The 27,489-nt window shown below is 39.7% G+C and overlaps 1 protein-coding gene across 3 annotated transcripts in view; it reads left to right on the forward strand.

The window, feature by feature from the left end:
* Nucleotides 1-27,489, forward strand: part of TTC27 (tetratricopeptide repeat domain 27) — a 201,509-nt gene that overhangs the window by 75,901 nt on the left and 98,119 nt on the right. For all 3 annotated transcript variants that reach the window (XM_032172645.2, XM_058426737.1, XM_032172646.2), the window contains exon 10: nt 2,625-2,738. In XM_032172645.2, the coding sequence (XP_032028536.1) occupies nt 2,625-2,738 (114 nt within the window). The remainder of the gene's footprint in view (nt 1-2,624; nt 2,739-27,489) is intronic.

Here is a 27,489-nt window from a genome sequence, read left to right on the forward strand (position 1 = left end):
CTAGATTAGAGGTTAAAAATTCAAGTGCCTATAGGAATCAGGCAGGTAATAAAAATGAGTGAAATGAACTGTAAGGAGTCATAGGCTGAAGGACTTCTTGCTAACCTTTAATGAGAGTTTGGAGTTATGAATGAGTTTGATAAAAGACAGATACTTACTTTATCTTAGCCTAATAGTTCTTTTTTTTCTTTTTTCTTTTTTTTTAATCATTCTTTTTATTATTATTATACTTTAAGTTTTAGGGTACATGTGCACAATGTGCAGGTTTGTTACATATGTATCCATGTGCCATGTTGTTTTGCTGCACCCATTAACTCATCATTTAGCATTAGGTATATCTCCTAATGCTGTCCCTCCCCCCACCGCACAACAGTCCCCAGAGTGTCATGTTCCCCTTCCTGTGTCCATGTGTTCTCATTGTTCAATTCCCACCTATGAGTGAGAACATGTGGTGTTTGGTTTTTTGTCCTGGCGATAGTTTACTGAGAATGATGTTTTCCAGTTTCATCCATGTCCCTACAAAGGACATGAACTCATCATTTTTTATGGCTGCATAGTATTCCATGGTGTATATGTGCCACATTTTCTTAATCCAGTCTATCGTTGTTGGACATTTGGGTTGGTTTCAAGTCTTTGCTATTGTGAATAGTGCCTCAATAAACATACGTGTGCATGTGTCTTTATAGCAGCATGATTTATAGTCCTTTGGGTATATACCCCATACCATAACAGAGACATAGATCAATGGAACAGAACAGAGCCCTCAGAAATAATGCTGCATATCTACAACTATCTGATCTTTGACAAACCTGACAAAAACAAGCAATGGGGAAAGGATTCCCTATTTAAAAAATGGTGCTGGGAAAACTGGCTAGCCATATGTAGAAAGCTGAAACTGGATCCATTCCTTACACCTTATACAAAAATTAATTTAAGATGGATTAAAGACTTACATGTTAGACCTAAAACCATAAAAACCCTAGAAGAAAACCTAGGCAATACCATTCAGGACATAGGCATGGGCAAGGTCTTCATGTCTAAAACACCAAAAGCAATGGCAACAAAAGCCAAAATTGACAAATGGGATCTAATTAAACTAAAGAGCTTCTGCACAGCAACAGAAACTGCCATCAGAGTGAACAGGCATCCTACAAAATGGGAGAAAATTTTTGCAACCTACTCATCTGACAAAGGGCTAATATCCAGAATCTACAATGAACGCAAACAAATTTACAAGAAAAAAACAGACAACCCCATCAAAAAGTGGGCGAAGGACATGAACAGACACTTCTCAAAAGAAGACATTTATGCAGCCAAAAAACACATGAAAAAATGCTCATCATCACTGGCCATCAGAGAAATGCAAATCAAAACCACAATGAGATACCATCTCACACCAGTTAGAATGGCCATCATTAAAAAGTCAGGAAACAACAGTGCTGGAGAAGATGTGGAGAAATAGGAACACTTTTACACTGTTGGTGGGACTGTAAACTAGTTCAACCATTGTGGAAGTCAGTGTGGCGATTCCTCAGGGATCTAGAACTAGAAATACCATTTGACCCAGCCTAATAGTTCTTAAAGTTGGCTACACTTGAGAATTACCTGGGGGGTATTTTAAAAAACACTGATGCCAGCCTGGGCAACATAGGGAGATCCTGTCTCTACAAAAAATAAAATAAAATAAATTAGCCGGGCATGGTGGTACGGGCCTGCTGTCCAAGCTACTTGGGTAGCTGAGGTGGGAGGATTGCATGAGCTCAGGATGCCGAAGTTGTAGCTTGCCGTGATCATGCCACTGCACTCCAGCCTCAGTGACAGAGTGAGATCCTGTCTCAAAAAAAAAAAAAAAAAAAAAAACCAGCCACCAAAACTGACGCCCACATTCTGCTCTCAGGGATCTGATATACTTTTAGAATACCAAGCTTCCCAGGTACTTCTAATGAGTAGCTAGATTTTCAGTGATTAATTGTACTCTAAGATGTTTTCCAAACCTGACTTTTGGAAACAAGAGAAGGACCAAGGATGGCATCAACTTTCAGATAAATAAACAGGTCTTTCTCCTTTATTTGTAGTAATCTTTACTGAAAGTAATTGTTGTGGATGATACCCAGAGACAATATCAGATTCCAAGTTGTCATCAAAGAGAGTTTAAATTGTGCTCATTATACCAAGGAGTCAGTGTTTATCATAGTACATTTTGTCCCTGTTTTCACTTATCCAGTACTTTCACTTTGTTTCCCACTACATTTGTGATCATACTGGATGATTTCTACTGTATTCTCTGAGTAATGGTGGTCACAGCTTTCTCTGGGGTTACATTTTAGTGTGTGCATATTCGGTTTTGATATAGACCAGTCTTTGTTAAGATGCCCCTTCTAGGAATGCATTTTCATTGAAATTGGAGACTCCTACCCTAACAAATGCCAGAAAGCATTCTCATATGTTTTAGAATGATTTCTTTAATACACATTGAGAAAAGAGAACTTTCTGTTAACTGGGAAGATTTTCAAATCTGTGTTTAACTGTACCCTGATATTTTGGAAGAATTAATTTTGTCCTATTTAGAATGAGATCACCTAGCTTATCTCTTTTCTATGTTTTTTTCCTCCCGCTTCTATCAGTGTTTGCTTTCACAACCAAAGTTCTGGGCCATTCAGACATCAGCCTTGATCCTCCGGACAAAACTTGAGAGAGGAAGCACACGCCGAGTGGAACGGGCAATGAGGCAGACACAGGTAGGAATTAATGTGGCAATTTGTGTGCGTCTTCCAACTCTCTATTGCTATCAATAAGCATACATGTTTGTTATGAATGAAAGAATGAAATGGCTTACATTTTACTCAAATAATTTGTTACTGTTTAGAGAATAAGTTCTATAGTTTAACTTCTTGGTTCCAAAGTCCAGCTCTGTGACTTAGCAGCTCTGTGAACTAGGTATTTAACCTCTCCAAACCTCATTTTCATCATATGTAAAAGAGGTTAATAATAATAACAGCACTTAGGCTGGGTGCAGTGGCTCACGCCTGTAATCCCAGCACTTTGGGAGGCTAAGGCAGGTGGATCATGAGGTGAGGAGACCAGCCTGGCCAACATGGTGAAACGCCGTCTCTACTAAAAACACAAAAATTAGCCAGGCGTGGTGGTGGGTGCCTGTAATCCCAGCCACTCGGGAGGCTGAGGCAGGAGAATCGCTTGAACCCTGGAGGCAGAGGCTGCAGTGAGCCGAGATCGTGCCATTGCACTCCAGCCTGGGCGACAAGAGCAAGACTCCGTCTCAAATAATAATAATAATAATAATAATAATAATAATAATAATAGCACTCACAGGTTTATGGTGAGCATTAAAAGAGACAATATAAGAATTAATAAATAAAGATATGCAGCCCCATAGGTATGGGTTGTATAAAGAAATAAAATTCATCCTGATGCAAAAAATATTCATAAACTAACCACATGTAAGATTAATCCATATTCAGGTACCCGTTCTTCATTTAATGCTAATGTTTATTCCTATCCAGTGAGTCAATAGCATTTAGTCTCTTTTACACATTTTCTCATAAACTATCCATGATGCAAATTTATTACCAAGAAAAATGGAAAATCTTACAATAGATGTAGGATTTCGTAACATCAATGTCTTAGTCTGTTTGTGCTGCTACAACAATATACCTGAGACTAGGTAATTTATAAAGTACTGAAATTCATGTTCTCACAGTTCTGAAGGCTGGAAAGTCTAAGATCAAGGTGCTGGCAGATTCGGTGTCTGGTAAAGCCTCATTGCTCATGGATGGCACTGTTTAGGTGTTCTCATATGACAGAAGAGTGGAAGAGAGTGAACCCATCCTTTTACACCATTCTATAAAGGCCCTAGTCCTGCTTATGAGGGCTCTGCCCTCAGGACTTAATAATTTCCTAAACATCTTACTGCCTAATACTTTCATATTGGCCATTAAGTTTCAACATATATATTTTGGAGGACACATTCAGACTATAGTAATTAATGAAAGTGATCTTTTTTTACTTTTTTTTGACATAGGGTCTTACTCTGTTGCCCAGGTTGGAGTGCAGTGGCACAATCTCAGCTCGCTGCAACCTCTACCTCTGGGATCCAAGCAATTCTTATACCTCAGCTTTCTGAGTAGCTGAGATTACAGGCGTACACCACCATGCCCGGCTAATTTTTGTATTTTTAGTAGAGATGGAGGTTTCACCATGTTGGTCAGGCTGGTCTCAAACTCCTGGCCTCCAGTGATCTGCCTGCCTCTGCCTCCCAAAGTGCTAGGATTACAGGTGTGAGCTGCTATACCCGGCCAAAAATTTATTTTTATTTTATAAAAATTTCAAACCTACGTAAAAGTCGTAAGAGCAGTATGAAGAATTCCCATGTGCCCTTCACCGTGAGATCCCATTTAGGCCTTATCAATTTGTCCTCATAACGTCCTTTGTAGCACAGGGATCCAAGCCTGGCATTTCACTGTCAGTCACTCTCAGACTCCTTTATTCCAGAACAATTCCTAGTCCTTTTTTGACCTTGATGGGTTTGATGCTTTTGAAGATTATGGGCTAGTTATTTTGGAGACTGCCCTTCAGTGTGAGTTTGTCTGATGTTTCCTCATGATTTGATTCAGGTCATAGAATTTTGGCTGTCGTATTATAGAAATGATGTAGTACTCTTCTCCCCTCAGGTGGTACATGATATTCACTTATCCTGTCACTGGGGATGTTATCTGATCATTCAGTAAGCTTGTGTTTGTGAGATTCCTCCCCAAGTAAAGTTACTCTTTTCCCATTGTAATTAATAAACATTTTCAGGAAGTGATATAGTTTGGGTATTTGCCCCCTCCATATCTCTTGTTGGAATGTGATTCCCATTGTTGGAGATGGGGCCTGGTGGGAGGTGTTGGGATCATGGGAGCAGACCCCTCATGAATGTCCTAGTGCCCTCCCCACAGTAATAAGTGACTTCTCCCTCTGTTAGTTCATGTGAGAGCTTGTTTGAGAGAGCCTGGCTTCTCTTTTGTTTCCTTTCTTGCCATGTGATCCACTTGCTTCCCTTCCCTTCTGCCATCACTAAAAGCTTCCTGAGGCTTCATCAGTAGCTGAGGTACCATCCTTGTATAGCCTGCGGAACCATGAGCCAAATAAACATCTTTTCTTTATAAATTACCAAGCCTCAGGTATTCTTTTATAGCAACACAAAACAGATTAACACAGGTTGTTAACTTTGAGATCGTCTGGTTTGTCATCTAACTTTCACCCATAGGTTTTAGCATTTATTCTTTTGTTTTTACATTTTTATTTATTTATTTTTTACTTGCCACTATACTAATGAGGAGGTTTTAGCATTTAAAAAAATGTATGTATTTATTCATTTATTTCTTAGAGACAGGGTCTTGCTCTGTTGCTGAGGTTGGAGTGCAGTGGTGCAATCATTGCAGCCTTTGCCTCCTGTCCTCCAGTATTCCTCCTGTCTCAGCCCTCAGCCTTACCACTAGTGAGGGCTACAGGTGCATGCAACTGTGCCTGGATAGTTTTTTAATTTGTCATATGGGAGTCTCACTATGTTGTCCAGGCTGGTCTCGAACTCCTGACCTCCAGCAATCCTCCTGCCTTGGTCTCCCAAAGTGCTGGGGTTATAGGCAGGAACCACTGTGCCTGGCCTGGTTTTATTATTTATTGATGTATTTTCTCTGCATAAGTTAGCATTATGTATTGCCAAGTGGGAATTTTCTAATTCCATGATTATTTAATAATTTTTTAATTGGTATTCTACTATAAGGAAGAGCTTTCTCTTCTCATTTATTTTTCCATGTATTTATTTACTTGATTGTGGACTCATGGATTCCTGTTTTATTTTATGGGGTGTAATCTTACATTATCATTACTTATTTACCTTACTCTTTTTTTTTTTTTTTTTTTTGAGACAGAGTCTTGCTTTGTCACCCAGACTGGAGTGGTGTGACATGATCTCGGCTCACTGCAACCTCTGCTCCCTGGGTTCAAGCAATTCTCCTGCCTCAGCCTCCCGAATAGCTGGGATTACAGGTGCCCGTCACCACACCCAGCTAATTTTTGTATTTTTAGTAGAGACAGGGTTTCACCATGTTGGCCAGGCTGGTCTTGAACTCCTGACCCCAAGTTATCTGCCCACCTTGGCCTCCCAGAATGTTGGGATTACAGGCATGAGCCACTGCGCCTGTCCTATCTTATTCTTAACTTATTATTGTGACAAAATTTTAGCCCATTTGGATAGGTATTAAACATATTATTTGTTGCTGTATTAAAAATAAATCCACAGACAAAATGCTGTGATAAAAACAGAAGTGGGTTTTCTCTGTCAGAGAATGCTAATTTTAAAACCTCAACATCTGTTCTCCCTGCTCCCCTGCCTTTTTGTTTTTGAGACAGAGTTTCACTCTTGTTTCCCAGGCTGGAGTGCAGTGGTGCAATCTTGGCTCACTGCAACCTCCGCCTCCCAGGTTCAAGCGATTCTCATGCCTCAGCCTCCTGAGTAGCTGGGATTACAAGCACACGGCGCCATGCCCAGCTAATTTTGTATTTTTAGTAGAGACAGGGTTTCACCATGTTGGCCAGGCTGGTCTTGAACTCCTGACCTCAGGTGATCCACCTGCCTCGACCTCTCAAAATGTTGGATTACAGGCGTGAGCCACCGCCCCTGGCCCCCTTCTTTATTTTAGTAATAGAACCTCCTGAATTTTATCCAGGCACATGCCTTCCTGTCCTCTTTTGCAGGTTGGAGAGGCCAGGTGACTAAGTTGTGAACAGTAGGATGTGGATGAATTGATATGTACCGCTTCTGGGTCATACGCTTAAAAGGGAATGTGTGCTCTCCTGGCACTTTGTCCCTTCCCATTGGCTGGGAAATCAGGAGAACTGGGCTGCCAGCTTAGACCAGAGATGTTTTGAAGGTGGCTGAGCCCTTTTAGCAGTTCTGAGCCATTCATTGTTTTAGTCTATTTTCTGCTGTGATAACAGGTTACCATAGACTGGGTAATTTATAAAGAAAAGAAATTTATTTCTTACAGTATTGGAGACTGGGAAGCCCAAGAGCATGGTGTCAGGATGTGGTGAGGGTCATCCCCTGGCAGAAGGGTAGGAGGCAAAAGGAAGTATGTGCAAGAGAGAGAGCTCCGTTTTATAACAAAGCCACTTCCATGGTAATTAACCCACTCCCATGGTAACAGCATTAATCCATTCATGAGGGTACAGCCCCCACCTCCCACCACTGTTGCATTGGGCACCAAGTTGCCAACACATGAACTTTTAGAGGACACATTCAAACTATAGCACTGTTGAATTTATAAATGAAAGAGAACCAGAATTCTGTCTTGCTCAAGTCTACTTTTTGATCTTTTTGTTAGAGCAGTTTAGTTTATATCCTAATTAATATTCCCTTATTCCAAAGTTTTAAAAAAAAAACGAATGAAGTATATTTTATTAATTTCTAGAACTAAAAATATTTCTGATGGCCACCTCACTAAGTTTAGGGCACTGTATTGATGCTTCTTAGAAATACAAATATTATTCCTTAGGTTTTGTATATTCCGTAGCTCTGTCCACTGAGAAGGGCCTAGAAGCATTTACACCTCAGTAGCAACAAGCACATCTAGTGCCAGATTTTATTTTTTAAGTATCATTCTTCAATAATAGGTAGCAGAGCTCCTTGGATAGATGGCTGGTTTTAGGATTGGGGCAGCTGGGGCAGGGAAAATCATGAGCCTGGAACTTCTTGTAGTGCCAGAAAGTAAGGTAGTACTTAACCAAAAAAAAAAAAAAAAAAAAAGAAATGAGGCATGTCAAAAGGACACAGGAGCTAATCTAAAGAGAACCCAGTGGTCAAAGCTAGAACAATTTGAGCACCAAATTAAATAGTACAGTTGACCCTTGAACAACACTGCTTTGAACTGTACAGGTTCGCTTATATATGGGTTTTCTTCTGCCTCTGCCATCCATGAGACAGCAAGACCAATTCCTCCTTTTGCTCCTCCTCCTCAGCCTACTCGATGTTAAGACAATAAGGAGGAAGACTTTTATGGTGATCTACTTCCAGTTAATGAATAGTAAATATATTTTCTCTTTTTTTTCTTAATAGCGTTTTCTTTTCTCTACCTTGTTTTTTGTTTGTTTGTTTGTTTTTTAAATTTTTTATTTTTTATTATTATACTTTAGGTTTTAGGGTACATGTGCACAATGTGCAGGTTTGTTACATATGTATCCATGTGCCATGTTGTTTTGCTGCACCCATTAACTCGTCATTTAGCATTAGGTATATCTCCTAATGCTGTCCGTCCCCCCTCCCCCCACCCCACAACAGTCCCTGGAGTGTGATGTTCCCCTTCCTGTGTCCATGAGTTCTCATTGTTCAATTCCCACCTATGAGTGAGAACGTGCGGTGTTTGGTTTTTTGTCCTTGCCATAGTTTACTGAGAATGATGTTTTCCAGTTTCATCTATGTCCCTACAAAGGACATGAACTCATCATTTTTTATGGCTGCATAGTATTCCATGGTGTATATGTGCCACATTTTCTTAATCCAGTCTATCGTTGTTGGACATTTGGGTTGGTTCCAAGTCTTTGCTATTGTGAATAGTGCCGCAATAAACATATGTGTGCATGTATCTTTATAGCAGCATGATTTATAGTCCTTTGGGTATATACCCAGTAATGAGATGGCTGGGTCAAATGGTATTTCTAGTTCTAGATCCCTGAGGAATCGCCACACTGACTTCCACAGTGGTTGAACTAGTTTACAGTCCCACCAACAGTGTAAAAGTGTTCCTATTTCTCCACATCCTCTCCAGCACCTGTTTTTTTGTTTTTTTAAATGAGACAGAGTCTCATTCTGTCGCCCAGGCTGGAGTACAGTGGCACAATCTTGGCTCACTACATCCTCTGCCTCCTGGGTTCAAGCAATTCTCTTGCCTCAACCTTCTGAGTAGCTGGGACTACAGGCGTGCACCACCACAACCAGCTAATTTTTGTATTTTTAGTAGAGACACATTTACCATATTGGTCAGGCTGGTCTTGAACTCCTGACCTCATGATCCGCCTGCCTAAGCCTCCCAAAGTGCTGGGATTACAGGTGTGAGCCACTGCATCCTGCCTCTTTTTTCATTTTTCTAGCTTACTTTATTGTAAGAATGCAGTATATTAAGCTTTTCCAACCCGCCTTACTGTTGTAATATTACATATTAAGCTTGTCCAACCTGCCTTGTTGTTGTTGTTGTTGTTGTTGTTGTTGTTGTGTTTTGTTGTTTTAGGCTTTTAGCAGCCTGAAACCATGTTTTTTTTAGTTTCTGTCTCTAATGATAAGTGGAAAAGAGGGATGAGGAAGGGGCTTTCTCCTGGCTTAACCAGAAATAGAAACTAAGAACCCATGACTCTATCTGTTCCCTTGGATACCCCTGCTGGGTATATAATACATATAACATACAAAATATGTGTTAATTGTCTATTTATGTTATCAGTAATGCTTCCAGTCAACATTAGACTATCAGTTAAGTTTTTAGGGAGTCAAAAGTCATATGCTGATTTGTGACTGCTTAGTGGGGTTGTCATCCCAAACCCCGCATTGTTTAAGGGTCAGCTGTATTTGATTATAACTCAAAGTATAAGATAAATATACATGAGTCCATATTGTTATAAAGGAATGATAAACATTGATGAACGATAAATTTTGGATAAATGGAGGAGAGGGGACAAATCTTCCTTACAGTAGAATTCTAAATAATTTATGTAGATATATGCCCCTCCAAGAGGTAGAGATTAATACCCGTTAACTGTGAGCTGGACTTAGTGACTCGCCTCTAAAATATAGAGTATGGAAAGGGAAAGATGTCAGTTTTACAGTGGAAAAAAGTGGCAAAGACTACCGTAACCTCGTGATTATAGTTAATATCACTGATGATAAAATTGTTGATACAGGTTCAGTCTCCCTTATCTGAAATGCTTGGGACCAGAAATGTTTTGGATTTTGGACTGTTTTCAGACTTCGAAATATTTGCATATACATAATGAGATATTTTGGGGATGGGACCCAAATCTAAACACAAAATTCATGTTACTAGGGTGCAACACCTGTTGACGAGAAATAGAAAGAAGCAGAAGAAAAGGCCAATCCGAGGTGTTGGCTCAGTAGAGCCTACGGTATTTCCCACTTTGCTGTCCCCTTGGGCTGAAATGGCCGGACCTGTCCTCTGCCTTCTCTTCCCTATCACTGGATATGGGCAGCCTCAGGAAGGGGCATGACCTCAGGCTAGGTGCTCTCTAGCTGAGGTGATGCTGAAAAAGCTGATAGTCCGAGGCAATCTGTTGTCCCCACTCCCACAGCTGGGCCCCACCATGTAGAGCAAAGAGGGAAGGTGAAGATGTAGTTGATTAGCATCTTCAATTATAGTGGATTATACCACTGTTTTAAAGTTTGTTAAAAATTCAGTTTACACCGAAACTGTAAAATGTTGAAATGGCTAAAATATAGTTTATTTAAGGAAATACACATAATACTTTTTTTTTTACATTATGGAAAAAGTTTAAGTGTCTGTTGTTAAAGCTTCAGCCTTCTTTTTTTTGTTTTTTTGTATTTGAGATAGGAGGTCTCGCTCTCTCACCCACAGTGTAATGCAGTGGCGTGATCTCTGCTCACTGAAACCTCTCTGTCTTGAGTTCAAGTGATTCTCCCATCTCAGTCTCCCGAGTAGCTGGGACTACAGGCATGCACTGCTGGCTTAATTTTTTGTATTTTTAGTAGGGTTGGGGTTTCGCCATGTTGGTCAGGCTAGTTTTGGCCTTTTTAATAGAAATAGTGCTAGACTACATTCACTTATTGATGAAGAACATACTGACCTAGAAATAATTTGCCTTTTAGCCATCTCTTTCAGTAACTTTGGCAAATAAAATAACTAGGTCAGCATTCAGTTTTCTTTTATAGCAGCCAATTAAACTAAAAAAGTGAATCTTTTATGTGTTTATAAGTATATAGCTTTTTTTTTTTTTTTTTCTGAGATGGAGTCTTGCTCTGTCACCCAGGCTAGAGTGCAGTGGCGTGATCTCAGCTCGCTGCAACTTCTGCCCTCCCAGGTTCAACCAATTCTCCTGCCTCAGCCTCCCGAGTAGCTTGGATTACGGGCACATGCCACCACGGCCGGCTAATTTTGGTATTTTTAGTAGAGACGGGTGTCACCATGTTGGCCAGGCTGGTGTTGAACTCCAGACCTCAAGTGATCCGCCCGCCTCAGCCTCCCAAAGTGCTGGGATTACAGGCGTGAGCCACCATGCCCAGCCTGTATATGCCTTTTCAATTCTAAACCTGCATTTGTGAAGATTATGTTTTTAGGTATCAAATAACAAGAATGTGTTTTGAGTGGGAAACATAGATTTAAAAGAAGGCTGGGAGCAGTTGCTCACACCTGTAATCCTAGCACTTTGGGAGGCCAAAGCAGGTGGATCAGTTGAGGTCGGGAGTTCGAAACCAGCCTGGCCAACATGGTGAGACCCCCATCTCTACTAAAAATACAAAACAATTAGCTAGGCATGGTGGCGGGTGCCTGTAATCCCTGCTACTCGACAGGCTGAGGCAGAAGAATGGCTTGAACCCAGGAGGCGGAGGTTGCAGCGAGCCGAGATTGCGCCACTGCACTCCAGCCTGGACGACAGACCAAGACTCTGTCTCAAAAAAAAAAAAAAAAAAAAAAGAAGAAGAAGAAGAAGAGTCAAATCACTGTGCTCTGGCATTTTACCTTTGCATTGGCCTTACTATATTTGGGGTCCGTTCATTTTGCCATTCAAATGCTGCATTATCAAGAGAGTTGCGTAGCCCACTACCTGTAAAACAGAATTAGAGAGTTACTTCTGCCTCCGCAGGGTAGTACTGTAGAAAATTCTCTTTACTTCCCCAACGCAGAAATCTTGGAAATTAGTCAGATCATGTGACAGGATGAATGCACAATTTGTCTAAGTTTTTGTCAATGTTGAGGCATTTAGCTCATAATCTGAACTTCTGCCAATTCCCCTGATTCAGAACTTGATATTACTTTGTTGAAATTACTGCATCCCTGAGGAATAAGAGGAAAATGATTTTAAAATTACATGTATATATTAAGACAGTGTTGTGTTTTTTTAATTCTGTTTTAGTTTCTATGAAAATCTGTTCCCTTCCACAGCAGTGTAAAGTGATAAAATGGTAAACTTAAAACTTGAGGAAAAGGCTGGGTGTGGTGGCTCATGCCTGTAATCCCAGCACTTTGGGAGGCTGAGGCAGGTGGATCACCTGAGGTAGGAGTTCAAGACCAGCCTGGCCAAAATGGTGAAACCTTGTCTCTACTAAAAATACAAAAATTAGCTGGGCATGGTGGCGGGCACCTGTAATCCCAGCTACTCAGGAAGCCCAGGCAGGAGAATCGCTTGAACCCATGATGCGGAGGTTGCGGTGAGCTGAGATTGCACCACTGCACTCCAGCCTAGTGACAGAGTGAGACTCTGTCTCAAAAAGAAAAAAAAAAAAGACTTAAAAAATAAGCTAGAAAGGACCCCCTTAGGAAAAAGTTTAATCTTATTCTATTATGTGTTGAGGAAATGCAGGTGTGATGAAGTCAGGTAACCTTGCCCCAGTTTGTCTGGCTAGTTAGTGAGTCTGGGCTACACAGACTTACACGTTGCAGGCAGTTACACTGAAGGCTTCGACGGCAAGTCCTAAGGAATGGCAGATTTGGAAGAGATCTCTAAGTGAGACGTGCCAAACTTGAAAAGAAAATGTTTAATCACACCTAAAGGTAAATAAATCATGATTATAAGAGCCACAGAAGAAGAAGGAACTCCAAGTTGAGGACAACCTATTAAAAACACCCTGTCTTCTGAAATTATTTTGGGCTGCAATTTTTTATTGCATGTTCAAGGCAGTGGTGATGTTAGTGACAATGAAGAAAATAATGTTTATGGAAACTATTTTAATGGCTATGATTCAGAAGCTGCTTGAAACAAAATAAGATTATATTCTTCAGTAATCATTTATACCCTGTTTTTCTACCAGTGGAGTATAAAATAGTGTTCTCTCTCATCATTCCGCCTTTCCTTCCCCATCTGATCTAAATTCTTTTTTTTCTTTTTTAAATGAGACAGAGTCTCACTTTGTCACCCAGGCTGGAGTGCAATGGCATGATCTCGGGACTGCAATCTCCACCTCCTGGGCTCACCTGATTCTCCTGCTTTAGCCTCCCAACTACAGGTGTACGCCACCATATCCGTCAATTTTTGTGTTTTTTATAGAGACAAGGTTTCACCACATTACCCAGGCTGGTCTTGAACTCCTGGGCTTAAGCTATTCACCTTCCTTTGCCTCCCACAGTGTTGGGATTACAGGCATGAGACACTGCACCCAGCCTTAAATTCTTATATTCAACATTTTATCAGAACATCACATCCTTTTCTTTTATATGCTGTGGTTTATGCACGTCTCCCAAAGTTGATGTGTTGGAAACTTAATCCCCAATGCAAAAGTATTGAGAGATGGCACCTTTAAGAGGTGATTAGGTCATTAATGGATTAATGCCAATATTTCAGGGGTTAGGTTCCTGATAAAAGAATGAGTTTGGCTTCCTTCTCTCTCTCTCTTGCTCTCACTCTCCCTCTTGTGCCTCTGCCATGGGATGATGCAGCAAGAAGCCTTTTCCAGATGCAGGCCCCTCCATCTTAGACTTCCCCGTCTCCAGAACTATAAGAAATAAAATCTCTGCTCGTTATAGGTGACCCAATCCTAATATTCTGTTACAGCAACACAAAGGGGCTAAAACATTGTATAATCCAAATGTGAAGCAAATTAATGGAAACTACATGCATTCAAAGGGACCATCTTATTTATGTCCAAGACAAAACATTTTTGAAAAAAAAATTGTACAAACCAAATTTGTCATTGCCTTCTTTCGTATCAAACTCCTTTCACTTGGTGTTAGATAAACTCAGTTCAGTCTTTGGAGATCAATGTTAGATTGTTTTATGTTTATTACTGAAATAATCTTGATAATGAATTTTAATTACTTGGTTATCTCTTACACCTGTTAATTTAAGTTGTGAAGGTCTGTCCCTGTCCAAGCAGTTGTGCCTCTGAAGATGTTTGCCCAACAGGACTATTTTTCTTCTTCCTTGGATTTCCGGGAGGACATTGCATTGAATTGGAAATTTGAGATTGTTGCAGTTTTCTGTCCCTGAAGTCTGTTTATACTGCAATTTGACTTTCTTAACTGTGTTAATTAAGTCAAATTTCGCAATTTTTAAATGACTTTTTTCTTAGAATATTTGTTCTTTTTTTTGACTTTTAACTTAGGCTCAGGGGTACATACACACGTTTGTTAGATAGGTAAATTGTGTGTCTCAGGGTTTTGGTGTACAGATTGTTTCATCACTCAGGTAATAAGCATGGTACCTGATAAGTAATTTTTCAATTCTTAGCTCCTTCCACCCTCCACCCTCAAGTAGGCCCCAATGTCTGTTGTTCCCTTCTTTGTGTCCATGTGTACCCAACGTTTAGCTCCCAATTATAAGTGAGAGTATGCACTATTTGGTTTTCTGTCCCTGCATTAGTTTGCTCAAGTTAATGGCCTCTGGCTCCATCTTTGTCGCTGCAAAGAACATAATCTTGTTCTTTTTTAGGGTTGTGTAGTATTCCATGGTATATATGCACCCCCCTCCCCCCCTTTTTTTTTTTTTGAGATGGAATCTCGCTCTGTCGCCCAGGCTGGAGTGCAGTGGTGCAATCTCGGCTCACTGCAAGCTCCGCCTCCTGGGTTCACGCCATTCTCCTGCCTCAGCCTCCCGAGTAGCTGGCACTACAGGCGCCTGCCACCGTGCCTGGCTAATTTTTTGTATTTTTAGTAGAGGCAGGGTTTCACCGTGTTAGCCAGGATGGTCTCGACCTCCTGACCTTGTGATCTGCTTGCCTTGGCCTCCCAAAGTGCTGGGATTACAGGCGTGAGCCACTGCACCTGGCCAGGCCTACCCCATTTTCTTTATTTAGTCTACTGTTGATGGGAATTTAGGTTGAGTCCGTGCCTTTGCTATTGTGAATAGTGCTGTAATGAACATACACACACATGTCTCTATGGTAGACTGATTTATAATCCTTTGGGTATATAAACAGTAATGAGATTGCTGAGTCTAATGGTAGTTCTGTTTTAAGTTCTTTGAGAAATTGCCAAGCTGCTTTCCACAATGGCTGAACTAATTTACATTCCCATCAACAGTATCTAAGTGTTCCCTTTTTTCCACAACCTCTTTAGCGTGTTATTTTGTGACTTTTTAATACCCATTCTGACTATTGTGAGATGGTATCTCATTGTAGTTTTGATTTATATTTCTCTAATGATTAGTGATGTTAAGCATTTTTCTCATATGCTTGTTGGCTGTGCATATGTCTTCTTTTGAAAAGTGACTGTTCATGTCCTTTGCCGACTTTTTAACGGGGTTGTTTTTTATTTTTTTGTTTAAGTTCCTTGTAGATTATGGATATCAGACCTTTGTCGGATGCATTTGCAAATATTTTCTCTCATTCTGTAGGTTGTCTCTTTACTCTGTTGATAGTTTGTTTTGTTGTGCAAAAGCTCTTTTGTTTAATTTGGTTCCATTTGTCAATTTTTGTTTTTGTTGAAATTGCTTTTGGCATCTTTATCATGGAATCTTTGCCAGTCCCTACATTCAGAATAGTACTTTCTAGGTTATCTTCCAGGGATTTTATAGTTTTTGGTTTTACATTTAAGTCTTTAATCCATCTTGAGTTGATTTTTGCATATGAGGTAAGAAAGGGGTCCAGTTTCAGTCTTCTGCATGTGGTTAGCTGCATGTGGTTAGCCAGTTATCCCAGCACCATTTATTGAATAAGGAGTCCTTTCCCCATTGTTTGTTTCTGTCAACTTTCTCAAAGATCAGATGTTGTAGGTGTGCAGCTTTGTTCCTGGGCTCTCCATTCTGTTCCATTGGTCTGTGTGTCTGTTTTTTGTACCAGTACCATGCTATTTTGGTTTCCGTGGCCTTGTGGTACAGTTTGAAGTATGATAATGTGATTCCTCCAGCTTTAGAACATCTGTTCTTGATACTGTGTAGTTGCATGCATGCTTTGAAGGAGTGGGGATTTTTATCATAGTTAGTTATGGAGGGAGGAAGACCCAAAATACCATGTTTGTTACCATTGTGGAGATTATTGCTCCTGTGTGGACTGAAACATTTCTCTTTAAAGCTGGTAGTCCTTTCTTTATTTGGCCCTCATGACCTATCTCATTAATTTCTAGTAATGATTAAGGGCATGTCATAATAAACCCTTGATTGGAGGAATATTAGTCACAGTAATGTACTGTCAGGATTTGTTACACTGAGGCTTGTACTTGTGTTTGAATAATTTGAGAAAGAGGTCCTTTATTATTATTATTTTTAATACTGATGGAATTACCACACTCTGCAGGAATTAGTTGTAACACCTGGACCAAGTCCACGGTCAGTAGTAGTGAAGTGTGTTTTGTTTTTTTAAACTATGTCACTGTTCTTAGTTGTTTTAATTATATAAATGATACTGCTCATTATAAAAATATAAGCAATATAGAAGTGGAAAGTAAAAAACAACAGCTTTCTTTTCCTCTTGCTTGCCTTCCAGTCTCAACAGTATGTACCTTCTAAACCTCTTTCTATGCGTAAACATAAATATACTTTGACATAAGTGGGATCATCCAGTCTTCATTGCTTTAAACCTTTTTCCCTCTAAACATAACAGCTTGATCAGCTCTGCATGCCAGTACTTGTGAATCTAGCTCATTCATTCCAGCAGCCATATGTCACTCTTTTAAACAGAAGTGCTACAACTTATTTAACCAATCCTCTATTTTTGAAAGTGTCCTTTAATTAATATTTTATTTTTAAACTGCATATTACAAATTTTAGTACTGCATATAATAAAAAAATTAGTTCACTCAGGAGGATTTTAAATGAAAGACATAAGTTCTTCCCCAATTCTGAGTTCATTTTTAGCTATTTCTTTTTTAGTTGTTATTCTAGTGGTTTCCATTATAACTTTAAATATTTATATTTCTTTAATACTTCTGTCTCTTGATTTGTCAACTTTTTAGATAGAATCTGTTGATTCCACACTATGACTAAGGAAGAAATCAGCACACTTTTCATCTCCTCTTCCATTTTTATGTTATTTTTCCATTGTTTGGGGATTGTTACTCTATATTCTATTGGGTAATTTTTGTCATGTATGTTTGTTCTATATGTTGTTTTTTCTTTTTCTTTCAGAGACAGGGTCTTGCTCTGTTTTCCAGGCTGGAGTGCAGTGTTACAAACATGGCTCGCTGTGCAGCCTTGACCTCTTGGACTCAAGTGATCCTCCCACCTCAGCCTCCTCGGTAGCTAGGACCATAGACACCCACCACCATGCCAGGCTAATTTTAAGTTTTTTGTAGAGGCAGGGTCTTGCCATGTTGCCCAAGCTGGCCTCAGACTTCTAGGCTCAAGCAGTCCTCCAGCCTTAACCTCCCAAAGTTTTGGGATTACAGGTGTGAGCCACTACACCTGGCTCAGATTTTTTTTAATTTTTTTTTTTTTTTTGAGACAGAGTCTTACTCTGTCACCCAGGCTGGAGTGCAGTGGCATGATCACAGCTCACTACAATCTTGAACTCTTGGGCTCAAGTGATCCTCCTGTTTCAGCCCCCCACGCCCAACTAATTTGTAATATTTTTGTTGAGACAGGGTCCTACTACATTGCCCAGTCTGATCTCAAACTTCTGACATCAAGTGATACTCCTACCTCAGCCTCCCAAAGTGCTGGGATTACAGGCGTGAGTAACTGTGTCTGGCCTATATGTTGATTTTTTTTAAAACTTGAGCCCAATCTTACAGCATTGTAATGATGATGCTGTGAGTGTACTGATTATTGATTATACACCAAATGGTGTGATTGGACCCATGGAGAAGGAAACGCAGTGCTCCGTGTCTAAGTGTTTGCCACTTGAAGGAAGCTGTCACAAGAATCAAGGTCCAAGGGATTCTCCACTGATTTCTTTTTTGCTCTTTGCTGTAGGTCATGGTCAGCTACCACTGCTTCTTTCCTGTTAGTTATTATCTTTCTTGTTTCCTTTTTTGTTTTTTTGTATTGCCTCATTGTGTAACTTTTTCACATGAAGAACAAATGTAGTTAAATTTGCGTCTTTGTGAAAAGTATTTTTCCATCATAATTCAGTAGTTTGGGTGTATAGAATTCTAGTTGCAAAATCATTTTTCTTCAGGACTTTAAATGAAGTCATTACTTTAATATTGTCTGTCATCCAAGTTTGCTAATAAGTATGGCAGTCTGATTATTGTCTTGTTTTAAGTTCTTTCTTTTCTTCTTCTTTTGAATTTTTTTAGAATTTTCTCTTTATTTTTGGAATTCTGGATGTATCTAAATTTGACTATGGGCTCTGGAGTCATACTGCCTGGTTTCTGATCCCAGCGCTACCATATAATATACCTGCTTATACCTTGAACAAGCTACTGAACCTCTCTATGCCTCAGTTGCCTCACATAAATAATGGAATAAGTGGAGTTTTTATGAGCATTGTCTGAGTTAATATTTAGATCAGCATCTCAGGCTGGAAGTGCTTAATAAATGTTAGTTGCCGTAATTATTATTTCTCTTGCTGGATTATATATTGGGTTATTTAAATATAAGCAATTATGGCTCTGTAGATGAAACAATTTAATTATACTTTAATTAATTATACTTTTTTCTTCATTCTTTAAAAATTCTTCTTTATCCAATTCAGTTCTGCATTTGGAATTTTAGTAGAACTATGTGGAGACCTCCCAGATCTATCTTCTATGCCTCTTCTAAGCTGTTTGTCTTTTTGATTGATGTTATAGGAGATTTCTTCCATCTTTTCTCCTGTATTACTAATTTTGACCATAAGCCCAATTAATAATATTTAGTCCATTCATAAAATTTTTTATTTTGACAATTATTTTTAATTTCCAGTAAATCTGTATTTTTCTGATTGTCCTTTTTCATAAGTCTTTTGTGTTTTGTAGATACAATATCTCATTTAAATTTATTTGTGAATTATTAATTAGAATTTTAAAAATTATTCCTGTGAATTATCTGTCCTCAGGTATTACCTGTCTTATATGTTCCTCTTGGCCTTTCTTTTTCATGGGTACTGCTTTTTCTTAAATGGCTGATGATTGCCAAAGCTGATTGTGTTGATAGTTAGCACAAGTGCCCTCTGTAGCAATGTGGGTCTCATTGTCTTAGAGGCTTTTCCACTGAATGCAGGGCTGACTGCAGACTCCGCACTGTGACCACAGTGTGGCTAACTAGCAGGCTTCTGTAGGGTTGGCATGGGTCTTCCCTCTAAATCTTCCCCTAAGGCTCTGAACTGGGAATCTGAGGCAACTGGGCACTCTTGCTGTTATAACAAAGATGCTTCTCTTTTAAAATAAGCCTCATACTTCCTGTTGCTTCATTCTTTCATTCCTTTCCTTCTGAACAGACATGTGAGTTCTGAGATAGTATCTCCTAAGTGGTGCAAGAAGGCAGTGTGCTTGACCAAGCCTAGGGGGCAGAGGAGGCATCCAGAGGAGCTGGTAGCAGGATCAAGATCCCAAGTGAAGAGCCACAAACAAAGGATAGAGACCCAGTGAGGAGAACCTCCTCTCAGTATGGTGTCTGAAGCATTGGCCAGTGGTTCTGAACTACGGAAGTCATAGTCTGGAATACAGGGTCACCCTCACCAGAGTGACATCCAACAGATGAAGCTGTGCATAGAGCAGTGAACTACACAATGTATGAGATACCCTTAGATGGTGCACTCAGGGAGGCTGCAAAAGATACAAAAGGCTTTGCAGAGATTAGGAGAGGCACCTAGTCATCAAGAAAAAAGGTCAAAATGTTTAAAGGATGGAATAGCAGGGTCAGAAAGAGATGCAACAACCCAGATATCAGGTATTGAGATTGACTATATGGGAAACTTATATTAGCTCTGCCTCAAATATATTAACACAGGGCCTACTTTTATGCCCGTAGACCAGAGCAAGATCTCAGGTCAAAGCAGCTCATCAGAATTGCCTTCTGCATGTGGTCATAAAGAAGAACATTGGGCAGGAATGCAGTAGTTTGGGACAGAGAGCTAGCTTATGAAGATCATCTTAACTTGAGAATAATTAAGTAAGTGTGTGGTTCTCAAAGGGGTGAGATTATGATTACAAGAAAGAAGCTAACAGACAGAACTGCAGGAGGTAATATTTAGTTACTCTAAGCTGGAGACAATACAGCATGATCTCAGATGCAGATCTGGGTTTCCCAAGTACTCCAGAGTTTCCCATGAAGACATCCAGGGATAGAGGATGCCTCCCAGTGGAGGCACAGTACCAGAAGCTCCCCTTGGTATTCTCACAGGGGGAAAGGATGGTTTATGCCCACCTGCCACCTCCCATCCCCCAGCCAAATATTGATCATGAGGGTAAGTCTCCCTCAGCAGCCCAGGCTTCTGACCTGTCTTAGCTCCATTCTAAATTTTATGAGAGAAGGCTTTCAGAAGTCTAGTTTTATCCTATAGCTAATAATAGTAACATAATATGTGAATTATGTTACTTCAGGATCTTCACTTCTTAGGTAGACTGCTTCAACACTGCTTACTTTCTCTCCTTACCACTGACTGGCCTCTCCCCATTCTTATTGGCACCTTCATTGAAAAATCAACTGACTGTATGTGTATGGTTTATTTTTGGACTCTGTGTTGTCATAGCTGTGTTTTAGCATTTATTAATTCTATTCTCTATTTGGAAACCTTTCCTTCATAACAGCTAGAATGTGAGCTTGTTCAGGGGTCAGTTTCTATATTTTACTTACTTTTACATTCTCAACATGGACACTCAATGGATGTTTGCTAAATGATGAATTAGAAAAATAGAATTTTGAATTACTTATTAGCAGGACTAATTGAGAGTTAGCTAAATTAAAGACTGTGTTTTCATCTGGCACTTCAATAATCTGAGGGCTGTAGAGATCAGCCTTTCTGATATCATTCCAGTCCAAATTTTTAGTGTAGTAACAAGCCCCAATGCCAAAGCTAACAGGAACAGAATAGTCACTATGATTACACTGAGGTCAACATAGGGTAGTAATTCAGTTTGGTTGGTTGTATTTTTTTAAGGGAAGGGAAAAGAGATGAAGCCATGACAGTTTTTCTTATTGGGTTTCCTAAAAAATAGTGAATTAATGCATAATTCAGTACCCTGTGTGCTCCTAAGAAGTAATAAGAGGCTGAAGTTCAAATTAACTGCTTAATTTACTAGAAATATGTTCACTCTGTATTTTTTAGCATACCAGAAGACAAAGCTTTCCTTTATATTATGAACCAGTCATTTATTCTGTATTAAAGACTTCTCTCTCATGTGTTAGCGTCTCAGAATATTCGTGTGCTCTATTGTATTTTTGCATATCTTCTTCACAGAAGTAGGTTCACGTGCATTGTACTTGGCAGACTTGGTATTGCCCTTGATGTATAACTTTGTGTGAGTAGAGAATCTCCAGCTGCCATTATGGAGTCATTAAAGAAGGACTGGGAAGTGGAGTGCAGCACATGATCTAGTCATTTAAGCTGACCATGGCTGTATTTGGTTCGCCTAATGAGTGGGTATGGCTTCAAAATTTGAAAAATTGCATTTGATTTTATGCTTATTTTCATGCTTATTTTAAATCCCCCTAAATGTAAGGTGCTTATAATGGACAAATAGAATTTAGAGCTTTTCATGACTCTTGACCTTCTGCCTTAGTAAAATTTAAGAATTTTTAAGAACAGGTCTCAATGAGGAGTCATTTAGTTGTAAGGGACAGAAACCCAATTCAAACTGGCCATAGAAAAGGAAATAAATTGGCTATTATAACTGAGAGTTCCAGGGATATCCCAGTCTCAGAGATAGCTGGATTCAGGGGTTCAAAGAGATCATCAGGCCTTTCCTTTTCTCGCTTTTCCCATCCTCATTCGCATATCTTTGCTTTTCTCCACCTTCTACAGTATCAGGAAGGTTGTTGTCACAATAGCACCAGATTTCATTATCCATAGACTTCACCAACCAAGAGGAAGAGAAATCACAAACTGCTATGGCCAAGATTGTTAAGCTTCCTCACCTCATGTGGGCTTCACTTTTCTTTCTCTCTCTCTCTCTTTTTTTTCTCTTTTAGAGGCAGGGTCTTGCTATGTCACCCAGGCTGGAGTACAGTGGAGTGATTATAACTAACTGGAGCCTTAAGCTCTGAGGCTCAAGCCATCCTCCTGCCTTTGCCTCCCAAGTAGTTGGGACTATAGGCACACACAACCATGCCTGGCTAATTTTTTCATTTTTTGTAGAGATTAGACATTGCTATATTGCCCAGGTTGGTCTTGAACTCCTGGCCCCAGCTTCCCAAAGCACTGGGATTCTAGGTATAAGTCACCGTGCCTAGCAGTGCTTCACTTTCCTTATTGGTAGGGTGGGGATGGCTGTCAAGCCTACCTCATACCAATGGTGATACTTGTGAAATGCCTGGAATAGTGCTTGGTACATAGTCAATCTTCAATAAACGTTGACTCTTATTATCATCTTCACTTTATAGGAGGGGAAGTTTAGGTACAAGAATAAGAAAACTGCTGTTCCTTCATAACTGATTAAAAGCAGTCATTACTACCTGGGAAACCTGAATAACATTGAGATAATTACAGTGCCTCATGTATAGTGTGCTGGGTCATGCCGTCAAGATTTTCACATATCTGAGATATGAACATGCGTCTTTCAATCTAGCTCTGTATTTCATCTGCATTAATAACTATGTGCATTTGAAAGTTATTGAAAAGTAATATTAGGAGTTGCTCGTGTGATTGTAGCTATGGTTTTATTTGTTGGAAAAATTATAGTTGCTACTGTTTATACAGAGCTGTGTGTAGTTACTACCATTTAATTAACTGTGTATTATTACTTCCTTTACTGAACACTCATATGCCAGATGGTAACTAATCCTAGGGAGGAGACATTATCTACATTTTTACTGATGAAGAAACTGAGGCACAGAAAATTTAAATTACTTACCCAAAGTCTCATAGCTGAACTAGAGTTCACCCCAGGTCCACCTGATTTAGAAGTCCATGCTTTTATCCACCATGCCCTACTTTCTAAGGAAGCTATGAGAACTGGCTTACAAGGAAACATGGTATCAGTAGAAGACTGGCATCATCTGGAGGAAAGGAGTGGAATGACCACAGGCAGGAAGAAGTTAATCGAGACTTTTGTGAGAAAGGTTTAGGTTGCAGAACTCAGTGTCTTAAGGCCTACAGTTAAGGTTGAAGGGGAGGGAAATGGAGGGCACACAATCTCAGGATATGGTTCTGTGTGGGAAAAGAACATGCAAATGGATGAATGAAATTGGCTTCTGATAAGGCCAAGAAAGGGAGCTGCCCAGAGGGACACTGATGGGCTGAATCCAGGATATGAGCTTCCTGAGAATGTAGGGGTAAAAAATATGCAATGAGTAGCTTATAGATAAGTGGGATAAGAGTGGGACAAGTAACACATAATATAAAGTAACCTTTACTAGTGATACTGAAAAAAGCCCTAGAAAGTTACAGAAAAGTGAAAAGTAGGTAATAATAAAGGAATGTATTAATGGAATGAAGTAAAATATACTCACTTAAAGCACACTTTCAAAGGCACTAAATAATAACTTTAGTCAGATTCCCAAGGAGGAACAAACTTAAGTTCTTTGGACAAGGTCAGATTATGGTGATTGAATTCATGCATTAGTTTTCCCTGAGATAACACTCTGCGTACATCTTAACATCCTTACACAGCATTTTCCAAATTTTCTGAACATGTGTACCAGCTCTTGGTGGGGGTGGTTAAAAAATAGATCTTCAGCCTAGCCCACAGAGATTCAGGGTTAGAGTGTTGGTAGTGATTATGGGCATGTTTGGGAAAGGCTGCCTTAAGTAGAGGTGGCCTGTTGTTCTTTAGCATCTCCAGATGTTTTTCTTTCTCCCCAAGTACACATAGAACAGAGGCCAAACAGGTGTGCACCAAGCTCTGGGGTACAGTGCTATGTTTAACGGGATAAATGCCAGCAGGAACATTTAAGGTGTTATTGAGGGCCAACCATCTGAGACCAATTGAAATTGAGCTCACTTAGAACAGGTGCCTTGCATTTGGCTAACACTTACTCAGGAAAGTAGTAGCTAATTATTATTAGACTCAGCTCCTTCCTTCCTCCCCCTTCCTTCCTTCCTTCCTTCCTTCCTTCCTTCCTTCCTTCCTTCTCTCCCTCCCTCTCTCTTACTCTCTTTCTCTTTCTTTCTTTCTTTCTTTCTTTCTTTCTTTCTTTCTTTCTTTCTTTCTTTCTTTCTCTCTCTCTCTCTCTCTTTCTTTCTTTCTTTCTTTTTCTCTTTCTTTCTTTGTCTTGCTCTATCACTCAGGCTGGAGTGCAGTGGCATAATCATAGCTCACTGCATCCTCAACCTCCTGGCCTCAAGCGATCCTTCTGCCTTGGCCTCCCAAAGTGTTACGATTACAGGTGTGAGCCACCAGCTGGCATACATAAGCTTTTTTTTTTTTAAGAAAGGATAATACTAAGAGTTTAAAACATTCACTCAGGTTTTAATAATCAATAAATATTTGTTATTCTTTGCCCTCATAAAATTTGCAGTTTGTAAACAGGGCGACTTGTGCTTTCATTAAGACACTAATGTCTTAAGACACTAAGCAGGGTCCCCTGGAGAAGTTTTGGGAGAAAATTGGAGGTAGATGGGCTGTAGGGAAGGCGTAAGAGCTTCTACTTTTACTAATCCTAAGGCATCAGTTATCAAATATGGCTTGTGAATCCCTGGGAGTCCTTAGGCCATTTCAGAGTGTCCATAGGTCAAAACCATCTTCATAATAATAAGGGCACTGAGATACTGTTTGCCTTTTCACTGTGTTGATATTTGCATATTGGTCCAGAAGCAGTGGAAGGGCGGAGGAGTCAAACTCCTGACCCCTGTGTCAAAATCAAGATAGGGGCACCAGACTGTGCTAGTAGTCACTGAATGCTTCACAACCACACAGTTTTTTTTTTTTTTTAAGACAGTTGTGTTTACAAATGTCTTTGATGAAGCAGTAAATACTATTTTGTCATCTTTACCCTCAAGAACATGCCTTTTTAAAATTCTGTGTGATAAAATGGAAAGTACTTACAAAAAACTTGTGCCACTTGCTAAAGTCGAATGGTTGTCTCAGGAAGAAACTTTTTCCCATGGAACATTATTTTTGCTTGAAAGGACAATTGACAGATGAACTAGTTATTCAGACTTGGGTATTTGGTGGAAATTCCCCCAAAAATAAATGAAGTAAGTGCATCACTTCAAGGAAAATAATTGACAATATTTGTTACTGTATTAGTCTGTTTTCATGCTGCTGATACAGACACAGCCGAGACTGGGTAATTTATACAGGAAAAAGGGTATAATGGACTTAGAGTTCCATGTGGCCAAGGAGGCCTCACAATCATGGTGGAAGGCAAGGAGGAGCAAGTCACATCTTACGTGGATGGCAGCAAACAAAGAGAGAGCTTGTGCAGGGAAACTTTTTTTTTTTTGTATTAGAATTCTTTTTTTTTTTATTATACTTTAGGGTTTTAGGGTACATGTGCACAATGTGCAGGTTTGTTACATATGTATCCATGTGCCATGTTGATTTCCTGCACCCATTAACTCGTCATTTAGCATTAGGTGTATCTCCTAATGCTGTCCCTCCCCCCTCCCCCCACCCCACAACAGTCCCCGGAGTGTGATGTTCCCCTTCCTGTGTCCATGAGTTCTCATTGTTCAATTCCCACCTATGAGTGAGAACATGTGGTGTTTGGTTTTTTGTCCTTGCGATAGTTTACTGAGAATGATGTTTTCCAGTTTCATCCATGTCCCTACAAAGGACACGAACTCATCATTTTTTATGGCTGCATAGTATTCCATGGTGTATATGTGCCACATTTTCTTAATCCAGTCTATCGTTGTTGGACATTTGGGTTGGTTCCAAGTCTTTGCTATTGTGAATAGTGCCGCAATAAACATACGTGTGCATGTGTCTTTATAGCAGCATGATTTATAGTCCTTTGGGTATATACCCAGTAATGGGATGGCTGGGTCAAATGGTATTTCTAGTTCGAGATCCCTGAGGAATCGCCACACTGACTTCCACAATGGTTGAACTAGTTTACAGTCCCACCAACAGTGTAAAAGTGTTCCTATTTCTCCACATCCTCTCCAGCACCTGTTGTTTCCTGATTTTTTAATGATGGCCATTCTAACTGGTGTGAGATGGTATCTCACTGTGGTTTTGATTTGCATTTCTCTGATGGCCAGTGATGATGAGCATTTCTTCATGTGTTTTCTGGCTGCATAAATGTCTTCTTTTGAGAAGTGTCTGTTCATGTCCTTTGCCCACTTTTTGATGGGGTTGTTTGTTTTTTTCTTGTAAATTTGTTTGAGTTCATTGTAGATTCTGGATATTAGCCCTTTGTCAGATGAGTAGGTTGCAAAAATTTTCTCCCATTCTGTAGGTTGCCTGTTCACTCTGATGATAGTTTCTTTTGCTGTGCAGAAGCTCTTTAGTTTAATGAGATCCCATTTGTCGATTTTGGCTTTTGTTGCCATTGCTTTTGGTGTTTTAGACATGAAGTCCTTGCCCATGCCTATGTCCTGAATGGTATTGCCTAGGTTTTCTTGTAGGATTTTAATGGTTTTAGGTCTAACATATAAGTCTTTAATCCATCTTGAATTAATTTTTGTATAAGGTGTAAGGAAGGGATCCAGTTGCAGCTTTCTACATATGGCTAGCCAGTTTTCCCAGCACCATTTATTAAATAGGGAATCCTTTCCCCATTTCTTGTTTTTGTCAGGTTTGTCAAAGATCAGATAGTTGTAGCTATGCGGCGTCATTTCTGAGGGCTCTGTTCTGTTCCATTGATCTATGTCTCTGTTGTGGTACCAGTACCATGCTGTTTTGGTTACTGTAGCCTTGTAGTATAGTTTAAAGACAGGTAGCGTGATGCCTCCAGCTTTGTTCTTTTGGCTTAGGATTGACTTGGCGATGCGGGCTCTTTTTTGGTTCCATATGAACTTTAAAGTAGTTTTTTCCAATTCTGTGAAGAAAGTCATTGGTAGCTTGATGGGGATGGCATTGAATCTATAAATTACCTTGGGCAGTATGGCCATTTTCACGATATTGATTCTTCCAACCCATGAGCATGGAATGTTCTTCCATTTGTTTGTATCCTCTTTTATTTCATTGAGCAGTGGTTTGTAGTTCTCCTTGAAGAGGTCCTTCACATCCCTTGTAAGTTGGATTCCTAGGTATTTTATTCTCTTTGAAGCAATTGTGAATGGGAGTTCACTCATGATTTGGCTCTCTGTTTGTCTGTGATTGGTGTACAAGAATGCTTGTGATTTTTGTA

The sequence above is a fragment of the Hylobates moloch genome, unplaced genomic scaffold (assembly GCF_009828535.3).
Source record: "Hylobates moloch isolate HMO894 unplaced genomic scaffold, HMol_V3 SCAFFOLD_13, whole genome shotgun sequence".
Lineage (NCBI taxonomy): Eukaryota > Metazoa > Chordata > Mammalia > Primates > Hylobatidae > Hylobates > Hylobates moloch.